This window comes from Lathamus discolor, chromosome 5 (genome assembly GCF_037157495.1).
Source record: "Lathamus discolor isolate bLatDis1 chromosome 5, bLatDis1.hap1, whole genome shotgun sequence".
NCBI lineage: Eukaryota > Metazoa > Chordata > Aves > Psittaciformes > Psittacidae > Lathamus > Lathamus discolor.
Genome location: NC_088888.1, coordinates 125807146 through 125828052, shown reverse-complemented (window position 1 = coordinate 125828052; position 20907 = coordinate 125807146). Strand labels below are relative to the sequence as shown.

General features: G+C 44.5%; 1 protein-coding gene across 5 annotated transcripts in view; it reads right to left on the bottom strand.

Moving 5' to 3' along the window:
* RIN2 (Ras and Rab interactor 2) overlaps positions 1–20907 on the bottom strand; it is a 193601-nt gene that overhangs the window by 125158 nt on the left and 47536 nt on the right. For 4 of the 5 annotated variants that reach the window (XM_065682626.1, XM_065682627.1, XM_065682628.1 and 1 more), the window contains exons 11-14: positions 19572–19738; positions 17499–17613; positions 16509–16621; positions 3815–3880 (exon numbers count right to left, since the gene is read on the bottom strand). In XM_065682626.1, coding sequence (XP_065538698.1) covers positions 3815–3880; positions 16509–16621; positions 17499–17613; positions 19572–19738 — 461 coding nt within the window. The remainder of the gene's footprint in view (positions 1–3814; positions 3881–16508; positions 16622–17498; positions 17614–19571; positions 19739–20907) is intronic. The other variant, XM_065682629.1, reaches the window with a different exon arrangement.

Below are 20907 nucleotides of genomic sequence, written 5' to 3'. Positions count from 1 at the left end.
ACATCGTTGCTAACACTGTTCGATTTAAGGAAGTATTTTAGGCATTTTAGTGGTTATTATTAATCTCATTGACAGAAAAAAAACAAATCCAACAGCAACAATAAAAAACAACAGGAAAAGTACAGCGGGCTTCCTAATGCAAGAGGATTTCAGCGGGCACAGTGACGACAAGGCTGCTCGAACCACAGGCTGCAGAGCTCAACAAGTAGCAACACAACTGTTCTCCAGAAAGAAAAATGGTGACGCAGGCATGTCATTGACTCTCCACTGCCTGTCCCTGGGCCTGTACTGCTCCCTGCCACAGATCATGAGCACGCTTTGTCCACCGAGGCCAGCAGCACACAGCTTTTCCCACCAGATTTCCTCGACACATGCAGTGCAACAGGGGCCAGAACCTCCACAGGCTTAGTGTCACAAAGAACGAACATTGGGTGCTGAGCTGAATGGAAACCACAGGCGGTAAATATTTCCATTTACAGCACTTTGCCCAAACAAAATCAAACTGTAAAAGTCACTTCCAAAAGTGCAAATGAAATAAAACTTGGCTTTCTGTCTGTGAATGGGGCTCTCATTGCCTTTTTTTTAGTTGGAGGTTTCTCCCCTGCTGTAGGTTAGGGTTTGGTGCAAGTTGTTGGTTAGGGGTTTTTTTTTTTTAACTTCCCTTTTTTTTTTTTTTACATAGGGTTTTCTGTACCTTTACTACCAATATTTGCCATTGTTTGTACCATAGACAAAAACATTCACCTAGCTGGTAGTATCTTAATACATTTCATAGTAGAACATATACAAGAAGAAAAAAAACATACCAAATGAATCAGAAGTGATCAGTGCTTAAAGTAAATACAAGAGCCAGCACTGGCAAGAATCCACAGTATCAATACAAATGAAGCTGTGATAGTGTTTCTCATGGGGTGGAATCTGCCTGCATATTAATACAGAATTATACAAAATCTAGCAGGGATATTGGAACAATGAATAGCTAAACTTTCACAATAACTTAAGATCTGTGAGCGAGTCTGCATTGAAGATATTCCACATTTTAAAAAGTGCCATGTCTCTCTGTGTCTTCCTCCCTCCCAAAAGAGGGGCGATGAATCCACTTGATTTGTTACCAGGTGAGTTCAACTGCTTAAGAAGACAAATATCTGGCCAGGTCCAGTGTATTCTTTAAAGAATGGCAAATTATGACTTCAGTAACTATATCTGTGCAAAATATGCCTCTTTCCTTTTAAAGAAACCAGTGTCTGTAACTCAGAAAAGTTCCGACATTTACTTATCTCCTTCTCAGAACAAGTAAGACATGAACTATTGAATCCCCCCAAAACAAGAAATCTGATGGAGCAGAGAAAGTGTTGACCTTCCATTTCCATGTGCAGACCATTAAAAACCAGGACATTTCATCAGTAGCCCTCCAGGGCTGGCAACTGAACTATTGCTTGGAAATACCATGAACACCCTGGTAATAAAACTCCAATGTTAGTAATAAAATGGTAGCAGTGTTTACCCTCTGAATCCATGTTTACTTTGCATTCCTCATCATACCTGTACAAGTTTCATTATTTATGGTCAAAAGTCACTGTCTGTTGCCTTGACAATCTTCTTTTAAAACGCAGTAAATCCATTCATATGCTGAGTACCTTGAATTGTATTCCCATATTACACTGCCCTGTGACCTTTGGATCATTACAGGAGGCCCAGCACACAGAACGAGAAGATGCAAGAGAAGACCTTGATCTCTGGCAATTAAAAAGCAAAACCAAAAAAACACCCTTCCCACCCCTCAAAACCCCAGAACACAGTTAAAGAAAAAAAAGGAGTAAGACAAAAAACAAACAAACAAAAAAAAAATCCCATGATTCTCCTTGAAAATCAGCCCCTGTAGAATGTACCTCTTCTGCATTACAGCAGTAGTCTTAAGTCATAAATTAGATTAGTCTTCCATCAAATAACTTAAAAAGAAGAAATAATTGTAGCAGACCAGTTTTGCCTGGCTTGACGCCAGTTAGCAGCCAGTTCATCCCAGTCACACTGTTCAAAAACTGAGCTAGGAAATCACATGAATATTGAAAAAAATAATCTTCACATCGATGCAGGATTTGTCCAGGTTGCAGGGAGTCAGGGACAGGGCAGACCTAGATGGGGCCACAGGTTCTATGAACAGTGAGCAGGATATACGTCACGACTTGGAGGTGCACCGCGTTCAGGAGATGCCAGCCGTGGTTTGTATTGCACAGGTAAGAAGGAAGTTCCTCCCAACAGTCTGCCACCTACATTAGTGATCTCTGCACATGGGCAAGTTCACAAAAGTGAAAACATTGAACTCTGTCATGATGGAGAAACACAGGAAGATGCCATAAAGGGAAAGGCACACACACCCTAGCTTCTTATCCAGTTTCCATTTGTTCATGTGGACTCCAAAAACCTACAATAAACACAGAGTAAGCCACCACAGCAGGAACATTTTGAACAGAGGTAAATCCCCATCTCAATTACAGGAACACAAAGGTGACTGCACCCCTACTGATCATGGTCACCTGGAAGCAATCGCAATGCAAGTACTGCAGCACATGAGCTGAAGACCAAAGGTGAAGTAAATCAGAGTAGCTCCCTCACAGTCACTGAAGCCCCACTGACTTAGATCACTTTGAGCCCTGGCTCAAGGGCCTTAAGTTTCTGCAATGAATTTAATTTTGACAAGAGCAATCCCATTTAATTCAGAAAAGTTTTCAAAGGCCAGATCCCCTTTTCTTCACTCAAAATGCTTTATATGCCCCTCTGCATCTCAGTCTGGAGCCAGAGTCTAAGGCTGTGCTCAACTTTGCTTAGTTTGCTCTCACACAAAGCCCCTGAAAAATTAAAGTCTTGTGTATGTGGGAACTGTGTTGGTGTGTAATGCCCAGGAGGACTCCAGGAGGACAAGAGAAGCTGCGTGGTGACCTCATAGCAGCCTTCCAGTATCTGAAGGGGCCTAGAAGGATGCTGGGGAGGGACTCTTCATTAGGGACTATTGTGATAGGACAAGGGGTAATGGGTTAAAACTTAAACAGGGGAAGTTTAGATTGGATATAAGGAAGAAGTTCTTTACTGTTAGGGTGGTGAGACACTGGAATGGATTGCCTGGGGAAGTTGTGAATGCTCCATCCCTGGCAGTGTTCAAGGCCAGGTTGGACAGAGCCTTGGGTGGGATGGTTTAGTGTGAGGTGTCCCTGTCCATGGCAGGGGGGTTGGAACTGGATGACCTTAAGGTCCTTTCCAACCCAAACTATTCTGTGATTCTATGACTCCCCGCAGCAGCTGGTCTCAAGATTTGGAAGATGTCACAGAAATTCTCTTCTCCTTGTAATTTCTGATCTGCTGTGCTGGACATGGGCAGGTCAGGAAACATGAAGCATGGATTTCAAGAGAAACACTGTCATGCCTAGGCACTATTTGTTCTGGTTGGTGTTGCAGTTCAGAAGGTTCTCACAGAGAGCCAAAGCAAACTCTACAGCATTCTGTCTACCTGTCCAATAGGAGAATGGATCTTGTAATACAACAAGGGATCTGGTCCAACTTTAGCATGAGGAAAAACTAATGGATCTCTTGGGCTCCTCCCATGAAAAATGCACAAATGTGAGAGGCATCCTGTGACAGAGATAGCTTCTGCAAAGTGCCAGATCAAGGTCTTGGGAAGTTTACAATAGGAATGCCCATTCCTACCCCTCAACAACAGTCCTTGCAACCACTATTACAGCTGGAAGTGAGAAAAGAACAGGTGAAGAAACAGTCTGTAAAAATCACTCTTTGGCAATGAAGAACAAGACTATATACATACTGTGACAAAAACAGATGCCAGCAGGAGACCGACAGAATAGATAAGTCCTCTGCTGTTTAACCGAATCTGTAAAAGAAGGAAGTTTGTAAAACCATGTCACAATTAGAAGCAACAGTATTTCTCTCTGCTGATAATTCAGTAAAATCCTAAACTGCTGAGCTGCTGAACACTGGCTTGCAAGATCTAAGCGCCAATTTAGACCCATTACATCACAGATTATTTTGCATACTCCCTATTGCCAAAGAAAGTATTGATAGAATAGCATCCTTAGAAGGTGACAGCATCTCAAACTGTTTCACCTCACATGGGCTTTGTCATTTCTTATCCTGTTATATCATGGAATTTTCTTTTTTGGCACTTAACTCCCATGTGAATCCTGCAAGAATAAACAAGCGAAAGGAATTTTTGCATTCAGTCATCAATTGCTGCTTCATCATGGGTGAAAATAAACAAGGACACACACAAACATGTAATTTCTTCCATACTCTTACTCATCTCAGTGAAGAAAACAAGTCAGTATTCTCACAGCCTGCACCTCAGCTGCTGCAGACCATTGCTATTAGTGCAGCATGGCACACTAGCACAGGCTGAATGTAATTTAGCATGGAGGCAAATAGGGCAAAGAGTCATTTTATTGTCTGCAGGGCTGTGTAGAGATACCATCACTGAAGTACTAGACACACCACAGGCTCTAATGGAGTCATCTCCATGGCAGAGCCGCAACTGCAGCCACTGTGCCAGCGGAGAACCAAAATACACGTTCAAAGCTGTGGAGCTATTTAACTGCTGCTTTTAGAGGCTTTAGAGTCTAACCAAAGGCACTCACCTGCATCTTTAAACCGTAAATATATTTCAAAGCATTATTTTATGCAACATAAACCTAGAGCTACATAGGAAGACTACAGTGAGTAAAGCACCTCTCCAATCCTGTTCCTCAGCTAGGATTGTGCTTTTCTCCAGTTTTCCGTTCTTCTCTTGAGGAGCTCAATCACTGCCTCTTTGGGTATTTTTATACTATCTTCTCAGGCAGTATCACCTGCAGTATCGTAGAGAGGGCACTCAGATGGAATCTCTCAAGCCATTTATGCAGGGGCTACTGTGTGAGGGATACTTCCTCCTAGTGAAGCTCAACTTCTCCAGGGAAGCATGAAGGCAGCTGGAAGCTGCAGGGTGGGTGCCATGAGTGACTGAACTGTAAATATCTAGACCACTTAATATCAATTATTATCTTAAGGCTATCATAAGGTAACACCACTTACTGTATTCTTCCCTATACCTTCTGTGCAATGAAACCCTACGTAAAGTTCAACTAACAGTCACCAAAATCAATTACTATTTAAAGTAAAATGACTACCCAACTTTCCTGGCAGAGATCAATCTTAGCAAGAAAAGGATGCTTTAGGAAAGGACACTGCTATTGTTTGTCCAGTAGACTTTGATTCTCTGCAGTGCAGGTGTATTTTCAGTCACACTACTCTGCTGCTGAGGTCAAACAGCGAAACTAAATACAGTGATCTTCCTTAGATGGGCTGGTATCCAGTTTTTGACTGCTCAGCTTGATCTATGTTTGTCTACTAGGAAAAGCAAAACCATCAGTCCATTCCTGCAAATGATCTGCAGACAAGAAAATGGTTCCCATAATAAAAGCTCATCCACCCCAAATAACATATTTTTTTTATAGCTGGATTTATCTCTTGGTTTTTAAACTGTTTTAGTCAAATAAACAATTCAAAACTAAACCTCTGTGCTACCATATTATTTCCTCAACTATCAACACAGAGAATGTGTATCACTGGCCACTTTTCAGTGCTGCATCCTTCCGTTTAGACTACAAAGAAGCCCATTTGCACAAGAATTGGTTATTGATCATTCGGTGACATGCAGCACTACATGACTGCTAGAGTGCTGAGGCACTTGTATCACAGAGTCAGGAAAAACATCTCACCCAATGTTCCCAAATCCAGATTAATGATATAGCTTCACTCCCCAAGACCAACTGAGGGGAGACTCTAAATTCCACAGTCGAGGAAAGCGTTATTGGTTTTGACATTTTGCAAGCCTGAGCCTGCAATGAACTCCATACACCCAGGATCCTCCGTGCAAATTCATGTTGGGGACAAGGTAAAGCATGCTGCAAAAAGACAATCCTGGAAGGATTTCTCTTCTCTGCTGTACATGCTCAAGATTCAGCATGACGATGTATTCCTGTACTTCCAATAAACTGTAGCAAACATGAATAGGTCTTGCACAGCTACTACACCCTGGAATTGTTATAGCATCTGTACTCACAATCCTCCCACCAATATGTTGCCCCCTGAGATTTGCCGATTTTCCTTCTTTACTAATTTTTGCCATCATAAAAAAGGCTCCAGCCATGATGATCATTCATTCTTAAAGGTATTACAGGATTTCTTTAAGACAGTAACTGTAAGCTGTAAGTGTATGCATGTAGAGCAGGACCATTATATTCCGATGGCCATTACATGTAAAGTACAATATTGTCACTAGATTGTCCAAAAAAATTAAGGTTTTGGACTGCTTTAGAGTTTGAAGGTAAATTTTGGGTCTGTCTGCATGTGAAGGTGAAAAATGTAATGATCCCACTGTCAATGTAAACTGCAGGTTGGAAGCTGTGGACAAGATGGAATGTATTTTTGCAGAAGATGTCTCTGAGGTCACTGTAGCTTCTGTTATCAGTCCTAAGCAAACCTCAAAGTTTTGCTGAAATAAGAGCTGCTCTCGGGATGAGAGACAAGTCAGGTTCTGACCCAGGAAACCTTTTTCTTTGATACCCCACAGCACATTTCCTGTTACACTAAGAAGCCAGGATAAGCTAAAATGGGAAGTTCGGGTTAGATATAAGGAAAAAGCTCTTTACTGTGAGGGTGCTAAGGCACTGGCACAAGTTCTCCAAAGAATGCCCCATCCCTGGCAGTGCTCAAGGCCAGTTTGGACAGAGCCTTGGGCAACATGGCCTAGTGTGAGGCTAGATTTCCATTTTAGTTATTCTAAAATGCAAAAAAAGCTCCCAACCTAACTCTGTGTGACTAAAATACAAATTGAATGGCACCTTCTCTGCTACTCCATATGAGCAGCAGCTGGCAGAAAAGGCAGATACTAGTTCATAAAAATTCCTGTCTGGATTTTGGTCAGAAATTCTGTTTGACCAGTGCCGGTATCTGTAAAAACTGTCGGCATACAATACATCTATCAGAAAGGAATCTACAGGAAAAAGAAGCAAATGAAGCAGCTGGAATTATTTTAGCACGGAAAACATCTGAATTCAACCTAAAATGCAGATGCTGCTTCTCAGTTACATCATTAGCCTCCATAAAACTGGCATTTCAAATGAAGACTATCCTAAAGGCCTCTGTGTCTGATTTGCTGAGGACAGTGCTCCCAAAGAGAGATGTCTGGGGCTGCCTGCTTTGGACTATCTGCAAGGTTCCTCTTTGGAGGTCATTCAGTGGAACAAAACTTGCTATTAAGGATTATTCAAAACTAGAAAGTGTATGCTAATTATTTATAACACTGATCCCACAAGGGCAAGCAAAATCTGGCAACCCCACTTTCAGCAGCCTGAGCACTGATTTTCCTTCGCAGTAGTATTGCATTAAAACACTGGAGTTTCATCCCAGGTTAACAGCTCTCAACTCAGGCTTAACTAGCACTGTGTCTGGCCAGGGATCTAGCCCGGCCCCCACTGTTGAGTAAAGCAATTAACTAGTAATGAACCAAAATAACAAGAGCTTTCCTTTATGAAGCCTGACTATTCCCATCAAAAGACAGGATTTCCAGGGCGGGGGAAGATGTTTTCTAATGCAGTTGTCACTTACCAGTGCTTTTTGCTCTGCAAACAACTGGGACATTTATTAGGGTCATTGCCTATTACCTCACTCTGCCACAGGAAAGCAGGCTTAAAACCTCCCCATGTACATAGCAAAGGGTGGTTTCCCTCGGTGAGCAAATGTTACTTGGGGAATGCACTTTGTCAGGAAGCTCATTTGGCTGAACTGGATACGTATCACAGCTGGACTTTCTGGAAGAAAAAGTGCAACTGCTTGGCTAAAAACCCTTGTTGGTGAGCTCAAAGCACTATAAAAGCTGAGCAGAATTCTAGACATTTCCACTGTGGCTCAGGAGGTGAGGCATGCATGGCAGCACCCTTCTGTGCCATGCAGCAGGCAGAAAAGGTACAGAAGAGGACCAAAACCACAGGTGAGAAGGGCTATAAACCAGTGAGAAGCAAATGAAAACCAACAGAAAGACAGTTGGAACAAACCAGCATTGATGTAAGCCTTTCCCCAAAGCAGATTTGCTCTGGAACAGCTGGGAGATAGAATCCAGGGATGGGTGTGGAGTGTAATTCCAGATGCATTGGACTTGGAGTGGACATGCTGTGGAGTTACTCTATGTGCACACAAATACTCCACTTAACTTGGCTTGTTGCTTATGCATGGAACAGCTCTGGATGGTGTGTGCAGCCAGTCCAGCTGTGTCTCTCATGCACTGCTTTTCTGGCACGTGCAGTGAGTCTGACCCCACTCGACTTTTGCACATGTGGAGAATGGCATACGTTCAGGCACCATGCCCAGGGTCTCTAGGCTATTTAAGAAAGCCCTGGAGCAAGCTGACTTATACCAGTAAGGTATTTCCCTCATTGTAGATACAGTTCCTGTTTAAGCGTGTTGCCCAGATACCTCTCCCTGTAAATGTTTCTTGGACTAACTAACCTGAAGGATCCTTTCTGCTTCTGCATTTGATTTTGGACTACCTGCTGCTGTTTCACAGATTGCCCGTAAGTCTACAGCTCTGGAAACACAGTTTTAACTGACAAACTGTTCCCATTTCTCTGATTATCACCGTCGCCTGCTCCATTTCTTATTGTGACTCCTAACTGTGAGCACAGGAGCTAAGAAGGTTTTGAAATCTGGCACAAAAACTTAAGAAAAATGAATCCTTTTTCTGCCAAAGTAGGGTAGAAATCAGAGAAGCAGCCTTCTCATGAGACAACTGGCATCTCCTGCAAGAGGCAACAGGCTTTCTCAGGGTACGTGACAATGCGCAAGGCCAGGGAAAAAGAGATAGCAAAACATTCAAACCTCCCAGTAAGGGAGGAGATAATTTCAGTTTTTAGTAAAGAGCAGAAAAAGGGCCTCAACTGGAATCTTCTTATTGACAGAAGGAAAAACTCATTCTCTGTTTGTTTAAGAATAGGAAATGCTTCTTTTCCAGGAGAAAACTGTCTGCAGACGAAGCATTCCCTCATACTGCAAGGAAGAAAAATCAACATTCCCAAACTCCCCTTTGAGGTTTGGCTAGTGGCTGAGGCAAGCCAGAAGAACACTGTGTTTTGACTAGTCACACATGAAAGGTTTAGAAGTTCAAAGTCTGCTCTGTCTTTATTTGAATTGAAGCAACTCCCTGCTTCTTGTGCAGCAAATGCAAAGCTGCCACCAGCTCCAGCTATTCCCATGCAGCTCCTTCAGGCAATATGGGACTGAGGCTGAAGCTGAACAGCAGAGGAAAAACAATGGAAACTAAATAAAAGTGATTCCATTTGTTAGTTCTTTTCTAGCAGTTGCTGAAGGGAAAATAAGGAGCTATTGCCAAAACCAAAACTGGTTTTGCTCTACGGTCTAAATATAGAATCATAGAATAGTTAGGGTTGGAAAGGACCTTAAGATCATCCAGTTCCAACCCCCCTGCCATGGGCAGGGACACCTCACACTAAACCATCTCACCCAAGGCTTCGTCCAACCTGACCTTGAACACCAACAGGGATGGAGCACTCACAACCTCCCTGGGCAACCCATTCCAGTGCCTCACCACCCTAACAGGAAAGAATTTCCTCCTTATATCCAACCTAAACGTTCCCTGTTTAAGTTTTAACCCATTACCCCTTGTCCTGTCACTATAGTCCCTAGCGAACAGTCCCTCCCCAGCATCCTTCTAGGCCCCTTCAGATACTGGAAGGCTGCTATGAGGTCTCCATGCAGCTTCTCTTCTCCAGGCTGAACAGCCCCAACTTCCTCAGCCTATCTTCATATGGGAGGTGCTCCAGTCCCTGATCATCCTCATGGCCTCCTCTGGACTTGTTCCAACAGTTCCATGTCCTTTTTACGTTGAGGACACCAGAACTGCACACAATGCTCCAGGTGAGGTCCTTCGCCCTGCTGGTCACACTCCTTTGGATGCAGCCCAGGATACGGTTGGTTTCTGGGCTGCGAGCGCACACTGCAGCTGGCTCATGTCCATTTTCTCATTGATCAGCACCCCCAAGTCCTTCTCTGCAGGGCTGCTCTCAGTCTCTTCTCTGACCAACCTGTAGCTGTGCCTGGGATTGCTCCGACCCAGGTGTAGGACCTTGCACTTGTCATGGTTATTAAACTTCATGAGGTTGGCATCAGCCCACCTTACAAGCGTGTCAATGTCCCTCTGGATGGCATCCCTTCCCTCCAGCGTATCAACCGGACCACACAGCTTGGTGTCATCGGCAAACTTGCTGAGGGCGCACTCAATCCCACTGTCCATGTCAGCGACGAAGAATGTTGAACAAGACCGGTCCCAACACCGATCCCTGAGGGACAGCACTCGTTACTGGTCTCCAGCCAGACATCAAGCCATTGACCACAACTCTTTGTGTGCGGCCATCCAGCCAGTTCTTTATCCACTGAGTGGTCCATCCATCAAACTGATATCTCTCCAATTTAGAGAGAAGAATGTCATGTGGGACAGTGTCAAACGCTTTGCACAAGTCCAGGTAGATAACATCAACTGCTCTATCCCTGTCCATCAGTTCCGTAGCCCCATCATAGAAGGCCACCAAATTGGTCAGGCAGGATTTCCCCTTCGTGAAGCCATGCTGGCTGTCACCAAGCACCTTGTTGTTTTTCATGTGCCTTAGCATGCCTTCCAGGAGAATCTGCTCCAAGATTTTGCCAGGCACAGAGGTGAGACTGACTGGTCTGTAATTCCCCGGGTCTTCCATTTTCCCCTTCTTGAAAATGGGGGTTATATTTCCCTTTTTCCAGTCGTCGGGAACTTCACCTGACTGCCAGGATTTTTCAAATACGATGGCCAGTGGCTTAGCAACTTCATTCGCCAGCTCCTTCAGGACCCGCGGATGGATTCCATCAGGTCCCGTGGACTTGTGCACGTTCAGATTTTGAAGATGGTCTTGAACCAGATCCTCTCCTACAGTGGGCCCAAGGTCTTCATTCTCACAGTCCCTGCGTCTGCCTTCCAAGACTTGGGTGGTGCGGTCAGAGCCTTTGCCAGTGAAGACCGAGGCAAAGAGGTCATTGAGAACCTCAGCCTTCTCCAAATCCAGGGTAAGCAGTTCTCCCAATATCTTCCAGAGGGGGCCTGCGTTGTCCCTAGTCTGTCTTTTATTCGCTATGTACCTATAGAATCCCTTCCTGTTATCCTTAACATCCCTAGCCAAGTTTAATTCTAACTGGGCCTTAGCTTTCCTAACCTGGTCCCTAGTTTCCCGGACAACATCCCTGTATTCTTCCCAGGTCATTCCCCAGGTCTTGCCACGAGACGGCTGTCTCAACACTTGAAGCATCATGTATGTGCTGCATTTCTGTATGTTTTCTGCTTGGACCTTTTTTGAGATGCCTAAGAAAGCATTCTTTGTTTGCTCTGTATCACACAGTTCATGTTGCAGAGGGTACATGCCCTGGAACATGCAACATGGAGTGTTGCACATGGGCACTCAAAGTATTAAGCAATAAATGCAAGGGTTATAGTTGGAGAGTATTCCTGCATTGTTAGGAAGGCACCAAGCACTTCTGCTGTAGACACTTGTCCTCTGTCTACTACAGCATAATCATCCCAGTATCCGCACCATGAAACAAGGGATCAAATGCACTCAATACATGCAAACTATTCCAGGAAGTTGGAGGGACTAGTTCCTAGCTTCGGCATGCACCTGCTGCTATGCCCATCCATACTTTTTGGGGATCAGCCAATAAATGAATCCATTAATAGCTGACAAGCTGCATACTTTGCTGCAGTGATACTAGCACATCGGGTTGCAGATGTTAATGTGACAGTCAGAAAAGTCTTGGGTGACATGGTTTAGTGTGAGGTGTCCAGGAAGGTTGGAACTGGATGATCTGAAGGCCCTTTCCAACCCTAACTATTCTATGACTCTATGATTCTAAATTTTGCTGCAACTGGCTGAAGCTACCAGGCAGAGGAGTGATGGATAAACATATGATTATACTCCTAAAGGCTGATGTGAACAAATGAACCTGGCCCTTTATCCTTAGGCTAAAAATTCCTGTTCTCTAAAACACTCCTGGCTGATGTCTGGTTTACAGCTTCTCATCAAAAAAAAGTAAAATAAAATATTCCAGAGGAAAGCAATTGGATGGAAGCTGCAGAGCAAATGTCCTTCCACTCTGGATTTGCCAGAGCCACTGGGGAAGGATGCTTGCAGGATTAGACAGTCAGCAACATGTCCAGGACTCAGAGCTTGAAGAGATGAGAAAGCAAACTCTTTCAGAGGTCTCTCTAGGTCCAGAGGGATGCTGCTTTTTCTCTGAAAGTCCTGCTGGCATGCTACATTAGCTGTGGTTGATAACAGGTCAGAGCTGCAGCAGGAGGGTGTCCAAGTGACCTCTGAGTAGTGGTAATGGAAGCTCCAGTGGGAAACACAGAGGAAGGCAAAGTTAGTGCCTTGACATTGGGTGTCCAGAAACAACACTGACTGTTAAAATAATAAACATATAGTTGGGTTAGAGACTAGACATTGTAGAAACAGAAGGGATCTGATCTGGAAGCTGCTTGATATTGACTGGATCTGCCTTTCAATGGGAAAAGTGTCAGTGGCCTGGCCCAAACCAAGAACTACAGGACTGACAACTGAGTTCAAGGCAAAGGCTGAGGGCAGAGGAGTACCTTTTCTTCCTTGCACCAACACTAACATTTCCCTGGAGAAACATGAGATGGTGCGTTCTCTGTCTTGGTTTGGACTGACAGTCAGCACTGGAAGGAAGAGAATAAAAATCCAGTATTGCCTACTGATGATCACACTGAGACACTGGCTTGTGGTAACAGATAAACACAGGGAGGCAGGGTGAAGGGTACTGGAAACCAGAACTGGAACCCCCATACAGGGGTTTTTGCAAAGCACTGCCTGGTGTGCCAGCTTCCTACATCACATCATGTTCAGGCTGGGACTGTGACTGCCCTGCAGCCTCCACTTGCAGGATATCTACATCTGCAGGAAAATGTTTCATTTAGAGTAGGAAAACAGAAGAAGGGTAACTTCCTTCTCGAAAGCAGGTGGCAGATGCTACCAAGGTAAAGCCTGAGAAGCAAAAGATGGTTTTCCCTTACTTTCTTGCAGTAAACTAAAGCTGAAACATCCATCAACAATGAGTCTGGGAAAGGGGCAGTTCGAAGTGGGAGAGGCACTGTTTATGATTAGGAACCGAGCACCAGGACGTGCCTCGAGATTCATAGTTTATTTCCAGTTCTGCCACTTACCTATTGTGTGACCTCCAGCAACTCCATTAGTTTCTCCTTGACAGGTCCTCTCTTGCTCTTTTCCTGTCTTATCTACTAGATCACAAGCTGTATTTTCCCCCCTCAGGCACTACCTCACAGACTAAACTTGCTTAAACAAGATGCCCTGATTCTGCATAGGGCTTCCTGTGGTTGCTGCCACATGTATGAGAGAACTATGCAGTAACAGGGCCCTCACTTTCAATACATTGATGTCTTGCAACCAGCCAAAAGCTTGCAGGCTGCATCTGTGCTTAGTTCAAATGAAAACACACCATCTGTAAAATGGGCTCTGCCTACAGAGAGTTTAAGGAAGGCTCAAACAGAAGCTCATCCTACAAAGAGTGCTATAGCAGCTGAAAACACTATTAGCAGTGAGACTGCTCTTCACATTCAGAATGAAACCCCAGAAATCTTCTGGTTGGGAGCAGCTCCTTGGCTGGTTAATATGTGAAGGCACTTTACTGCATGTGCCTGAGAAAGTTCAGAATGGGCACAGTCACAGCACACCACACTGCCACACGCATGTGTACACCACAGCCCAGGGGCAACAAGGGGAAAGGGAGCAGATCCTCTTCTCCATTTCTGGTACGTTGCTGCTCCAGACTCTAGTGGGCAGTTTCCCAGATGGAGTGAAAGAACCAATTTTACTCTGACTCCTATGAAAAAGCAATTCTAATCTCTTTGTACAAGAAGTAAATGAAGAATCTTATGATCACTATTAGAGGGGCCCTGCCTCCAGCCAGGCAGAGGAGAGGAACAACCGGGTGTACCTGACTGTGTGGATCAGATGGGCTGGTATGTCAGTCCCATAGGAGTATAAGGCTCTATTAGATACTAGTGCACAGTGTACCCTGATGTCATCAAAGCACAGAACCCATTTCTATTTCTGGAGTGCCAGGGAGATCCCAACAGTTGCCTGCACTGGAGGCTGAAATCAGCCTAACTGGGAAGGAGTGGGAGAAGCTCCCCATTGTGACTGGCCTAGGGGATCCATGCATCCTTGGCATAGAGTATCTCAGGAGAGGGTACTTCAGAGACCCAAAGGCTATTATTAATGGGCTTTTGGTAGAACTGACTTGGAGACGGAGGAAGTTAAGCAGCTGTCCACCTTGCTTGGTCTCTCAGTGGATCTTTCTGTTATGGGGTTGCTGAAGGTCAAAGAACAGCAAGTGCCAATCATGACCACAACAGTGCACCGGCGGCAATATCGCACCAACCAAGACTCCCTGATTCCCATCCATGAGCTGATCTGTACATTGGAGAGCCAAGGAGTGATCAGCAGGACCTGCTCACCCATATGGCCTCTGTGAAAGTCTAATGGAGAGCACAGATTATCTTGGCCTGAATGAAGTCACATCACCACTGAGTGCTGCCGTACTGGACATGCTAGAACTTCAGTATGAACTGGAGTCAAAGGCAGCCAAGTGGTATGCCATGATTGATATTGCCAGTGCATTTTTTTTCAATCCCTCTGGCAGCAAGAGTGCAGGCCACAGTTCACTTTTACTTGGAGGGGCATCCAGCACACTTGGAATCGACTGTCCCAGGGTGGAAACACAGCCCTATCATCTGCCATGAACTGATCCAGACTGGACTGGAACAGCGGCAAGCTCCAGAACACCTGCAATACATTGATGACATTACCGTGTGGAGCAAAGAAGTTTTTGAGAAAGGGAGGGAAATAATCTAAATCCTTCAAAAAGCTGGTTTTGCCATAAAACAAAGAAAGGTCAAAGGACCTGCACAGGAGATCCAGTTTTGGGGAATAAAATACGAAGATGAACATCATCAGATTCCCACCAATGTGATGAACGAGATAACAGCAATGCCTCCATCAACTAGTAAGAAACACAAGCTTTCTTAGGTATTCTGGGTTTTTTGAGAATGCAGATCCCAAAACACAGTCTGGTTGTATCAGAGGGTTGTGCTGATGTTCAGAGGGACTTGGACTTGCTGGAAAAATGCACAGCCAGGAAATGCTGGGGCTGACCAGCTGAAAAGCAGTTTGGCAGAGAAAGACCTGCTGATCCTGGTGAGACACCAAGCTGAAGTCCGCAATGCACCCTTGTGGCATGGAGCACTAACAGCACCCTGGGCTACATTAGGAAAAGCGTTTCCAGCAGGTAGAGAGAGGTGATTTTTCTCTACTCAGTACTGGTGAGACTCATCTTGAGTGCTTGGTCCAGTTCTGGGCTCCTCAATAGAAGGAAGACACAGACTTCCTAGAGTGAGTCCAGTGAAGGCCCACAGGGATGATTTAAAGTGACTGCAGCATCTGACATATAAAGGGAGGCTGCACGAGCTGGGACTGCTCAGTTCTGCAGAAGATTCAGGGGGATCTTATCAGTTATGTAGCCTCCATCCTTGGAGGTGCTCAATACCCAACTGAACGTGATCCTAAGCATCCTGCTCTAGCTGACCCTGCTTTGAGCAGAAAGTCTGGGGACTACACGATCTCTGGAGGTACTTGCCAACCTCAACAATTCTGTCATTCTCCAGTCTTTTAACTTTACACTGACTCAGTGATTGCAGTCAAGATTTTTCCTCTGTCCTACAAGGCTGTCTGAGTGGTGTCCAGCTAACAGCAACAGTGACTTCCCTATGTTACTTCATGGCACCTCCTGCTCTTCCTCCTCTGAAGGGAGCTTGCAACTTTTTGGGTGGGGCTCTTACCATCTGAGAAGTAAAGGATGGTTTCAGTGGTGTTGGGTGGTTTTTCTCAAACAGGAAAGCTCTGCAGTGTTTCCTGATGTTGGTTATGCTCTGAAATATGCAGCTATTTAACAGTTTCCTTCACCTTCCAGTTTAGTAATGCTAGAATTTTTCTTACCCAACGGCTTACAGGTCTGCTTTGTCCTTTAGTTTCCACCTCTGTGTTTATCCTCTCTGGCTTATTAGAAACATGATCATTCTTCTCATTTAGAATATATTCAAGTGCATGAAAACACAGTATACTTTAGTGAGTTAGCTTATTCAAGGAAGAAATGGAAGTACTTTTTCCTCCCAAGGATGGGGAATGTCCACTGACAATTAATTGCTTGTCAAATCATAAAAGAGCAAAACTATTTGTTTCTTCAAATCCAGTCCACACAATTTCTGACTTCCCCCCATTTATTTATAAATAAATAAATAAGAAATAAAAATTCATGTGAACAAATGTAGGACTTACGTATGATCCATAATTCACTGCTAGGGTCTGCAAAGCCCACGGGAGGCCTAGGCCAATTAAAATATCAAACACATTGCTTCCAATGGAGTTGGACACAGCCATATCTCCCATACCTGCAAGAATGGAAACCACGTTCAGTCAGACAGGCCCCAGAAAAGTCTTTCAGCTTTTAAACAGAAATACATTCACCTGAGTTAATTGAGACGATTTCCACAGATTAAGGCGAAGAGTTAAGGGAGATCACCCTTACCCCACCTCTTCCCTTTCCCCTTTGCCCTCCCCATCATACAAGTCCAGTGCGGTTGAAGGGGCTGGATCTATCTTCTAGATCATCTGAGAAATTCCTTCAGCTAATCCTCTGCTGCTGTGGGAACCCTGGCCACTGGCTGTGCCAGCTGTGAGCTGCCAACATTCTGGTGCCACGTTCAGTGTGGTTCTTGATGCTTTGCTGTAACCATGGCACACAAGTTTCTACATTGGACTGATTAGATTAGGTCTTCGGATAGTCTATTATGTAGATGGTTATTTCAAGGAAGAGCCATTGTGTTTGTTTCCCAAAGCAGAACTGACAGCTTTCTGTTAAAACATCTGGTGCTGGAGTCACTGGGACTGGGGGAACTTTCCTTAAAACCACTAGTACCTTCCAGTCCTTATGACTGTGAAGAAAAGCTGGAATGTGACCTGAATGACCCTTATGCCATATTCTAAACAATTCTGTATGGACTGTATTTAAATCAAGAAACACATTGTGACTTCTGGGGAAGGCCTGAAGTTGACAATAGTACTAGAACTTGTTCCATACTATCATTAAGAACCTGTTAGCTGCTTTTCAACAGCTAAACATTTCTTTTGTTGTTTTTGTCTTAAATGTCAGCGTCAGAAAAGGGCTCTGTATGTTACCACATTCAGGACACATCTGTGCTACTTGAAGAAGAAGAGGGCACAAGGAAACACTTCTATAGCAGTATGACATCTCTGTGATGAACCTACCTTGCCTTGCTACGATAAGGCTCGCCATGCAGTCTGGCACACTGGTTCCAGCTGCCAAGAAAGTGATACCCATGATCACATCTGGAATTCCCAGTGTGTAGCCAATGATTGTCACCTAAGGAGAGGAAATACACTGTCAAGCTGTTTACAAGAACTAAAATCAGAGACCAGCTTGGCCCAATTCCTAGTGGGAGAGAGGACATACATTTAATTTCCTCTTTCCGTTGCAATGCAGTCTATGATGAACTGGTGCTCTTCAAAATGATTAATATTTTCAAATTTGGATGCCCATTTTCTATTAGCCACACATAATTGCTTTTCTCTACTCGCTGCAGCACATTCCAAGAAATGTGAACCATATGTTAGAAGCAGCACAGTGACCCTGTGGGCTCTGGTATTTCAGCTATGGAAAGCTGGGATAGCTTTTTTCTTGAAAAATACCTCATCCTTGCAGATGAAAAGCAGAAGAAAACCAGTAACTTTCCATTTCCTGCTCAGGGTAACATGGATTATTGAAAACAAAACAGAAATGCCTCTTCTGTAACTGCTTCGATTAGCTTGAAGTGAAAAGCCTGACATTTATTTTAGCATTTAGCACAAGAATGAACTTTGAAGGCAGTGAAGATTTTTTCACTGCCTTCACCTTCCTAGCAGGAAAGCAGTGGCCAGGGCTTTAGCGAGGCATCTCTATGCTTTTTGGATCCTATGCAGAGACAGATCATGAATTGTGCACTCCATCACAAGTGCAGCAGGACAAAACCAGGCTTTCCTTGCTAGACTCGCTCCTGATGCCAATGCCCCATCGTTGTCCAATTCTGCTTAAGAGTAGAGACTGCTCTAAACGAAACACAATTCATGCTGCAGTACTACTGTAATCCTAATGAGGACAACTTACACTTTTCACCTACATGTATCATGTAAGGAGGCCTGAGCCAAGCTAAAAGGCTCAGTGACCCAGCCAGTGCATGAACTCCCCTGTGAACAGGCCAACTACGTTTGGATTTCCTTGTGTTCACTTTTATTTATCCCCTTCCACCTTCAGGATAGTGAGGCAGAATTCAGTTCCTGTTGACTAGAGTAGTTGTGCAAGAATTTGGCTGAATGTGACACTTTTGTTCAAAACTCGTGTTTTGTTTGAGTTCAGTGTTATCATTCACAACTCTGTCTCTCAAGCTTGCTTGCTCCAAGAAAATTAAGAGCTATTTAGGCCAGGTTCTTAGTTGCATCAGGGCCTCTTTACACTGCCCTGTACAAGAAGGAGGTGTTAAACTGGTGCAAGTGTAATATTTTCCCATGTTAAAGAATCTGTGTGAAATTCCAGCCCTGAATAAAGTTTAAGGGTTATGGCTACTGGCCTCTAATTTTCTTCTCTGTGAGTGGACTGGTCTAATAGAAACTGAAGCAGACTTAAGGTTTCTCATCTAAAAATTCAGCTATGTAGAACTTTCTACACATTTCTCTAAGCTGATGTCCTGGGTTCAGCAGTAGCAGTCATTTTTCTCCTTCTTAGTAGCTGGTGCAGTTTTTGACTTTCAGCCTAGGAACAGCACTGATAACACCGATGGTTTTAGTTGCTGCTCAGTAATGTTTACTCTGACCAAGGACTTTCTCAGTCTCATGCTTTGCCAGGGAAGAGGGGAAGCCGGGAGGAAGCAAAGACAGGACACCTGACCCAAACTAGCCAAGGGGTATTCCATACCACAGCACGTCATGCTCATTATATAAACTGGGGGCAGTTACACAGAAGGGCTATATCGCTGCTCAGGTCGGGCTGGATATCGGGTCAGTGGTTCTCTCCTCTTGTTATTTCCCTTATCATTATTATTATTGGTGGTAGCAGCAGTGGTTTGTGTTATACCTTAGTTACTGGACTGCTCTTGTCCCAACCTGTGGGACCTACATTCTTTTGATTCTCCTCCCCATCCCTCAGGGAGCAGGGGGAGGAAGAAGCAGGGGGAGTGAGCGAGTGGCTGCCTGGTTCTGAGTTACCGGCTGGACTAAACCACGAGAGCTGACAAAACCACCTTCTGTTGCCTCTTCCAGGCTGTGGTTTCTGCTTTAGTTGGTACATACCATCCACACCATCATGTATGAGAAAGCTGCAATCCAGAGTGTAGAAGAAGCAAAGGTAACCATGAACCATTTTTCCAAGTGGGGTTTGTTGCAGTTGGGCACTGTGAAGTACAGGACAAAACTCAATGGCCATGTAAAAAGCCACTTCAAGATTTCTATCTTGCCAGCTGTAAAACATAAAAAGGGAAACAATCACAATACTAGTCTGTTTTAGTCCAGAATGTAATTACATTGTTAGTATTAGCAAGCAAGATGCCAGGGACATCTCAGCCTAACTGCCATCCAAATAATGAGACAAGACATTGCTTGTTTGGAAAATCACGGTGTGATGGCAGAGATGAGAGGACAGAGAGAGGCACAAGGAAGGAGTGTGAAGTGCCTCATCACAGCAATGGGTCAGAGCACATCTACCCTCCCTGGGTCAAGTTCTTACAGGTACCACATAAGAAAGAGAACTGACCAATCTTCAACCACCTAAGATGGAGCCAGGCCCTTCACAGAAGTGCACAAGTTAATTTTAAGAGCCAATGGACTCAGCCTGCAATAAGGGGAATTCAGAATAGATGTTACTTTAAGTTGTGCATTCTCTTCTTTTTCCTATCATGAGGGTGGTCAAACACTGGAACAGGTACCCAAAAGACTCTGGGATCTACACCCTTACAGATAACCAAAACTCAACTGGACACAGCCTTTGGCAACCTCCTCTGAGCAGGGGTTTGAAACAGATCTCCAGAGGCCATGCCAACCTTTCCCATACTATGAATCCAGTGTCATGGTTCCTCATATTTCCATGATTACTGTCTTCAAGTCCCGTTTTTTTTCCTTACTCAAACTACAGGTATGCTCTTTGAGTGAGGAGATCCGGAGTTCCCAAAAGCTATCTCACCTGTAAAGGGCAGGACCAGTCCCTACAGTATTCTGCAACATGGCAGATCTTGCCAGCTCTGGCGACTGTGAGTTCAAAGTAGGACAGGGATGCATTATAATCATCCTAGGACTAGAGCCCTGATGGGGTAAGAGGAACTTGGCAAAAGGAGATGTCCATCCTGCTGGCGCAGTGCTCAGCAACCTGAAGCACACGTGGTTATTCACAAGTCATGAAACTGTTCGGATTTTCTAAGCTCTCCAGAAAGAGTGAGAAGACATTGGGCATGCTTAGTTAACAGCAGGAAGCAAAGGCACTCAGGACCTTCTTCTGTCTCTGCTCCACACCAGCACCACCACTGCCCTGTCTCCATTAGCACTGCACCTTACCACTGAGGTAAGATCATTCCTCATTTCCCAGCAATGGCCCAAATGCAGATGCATCTGACCTGCATTCAAGCACCTTACCAGC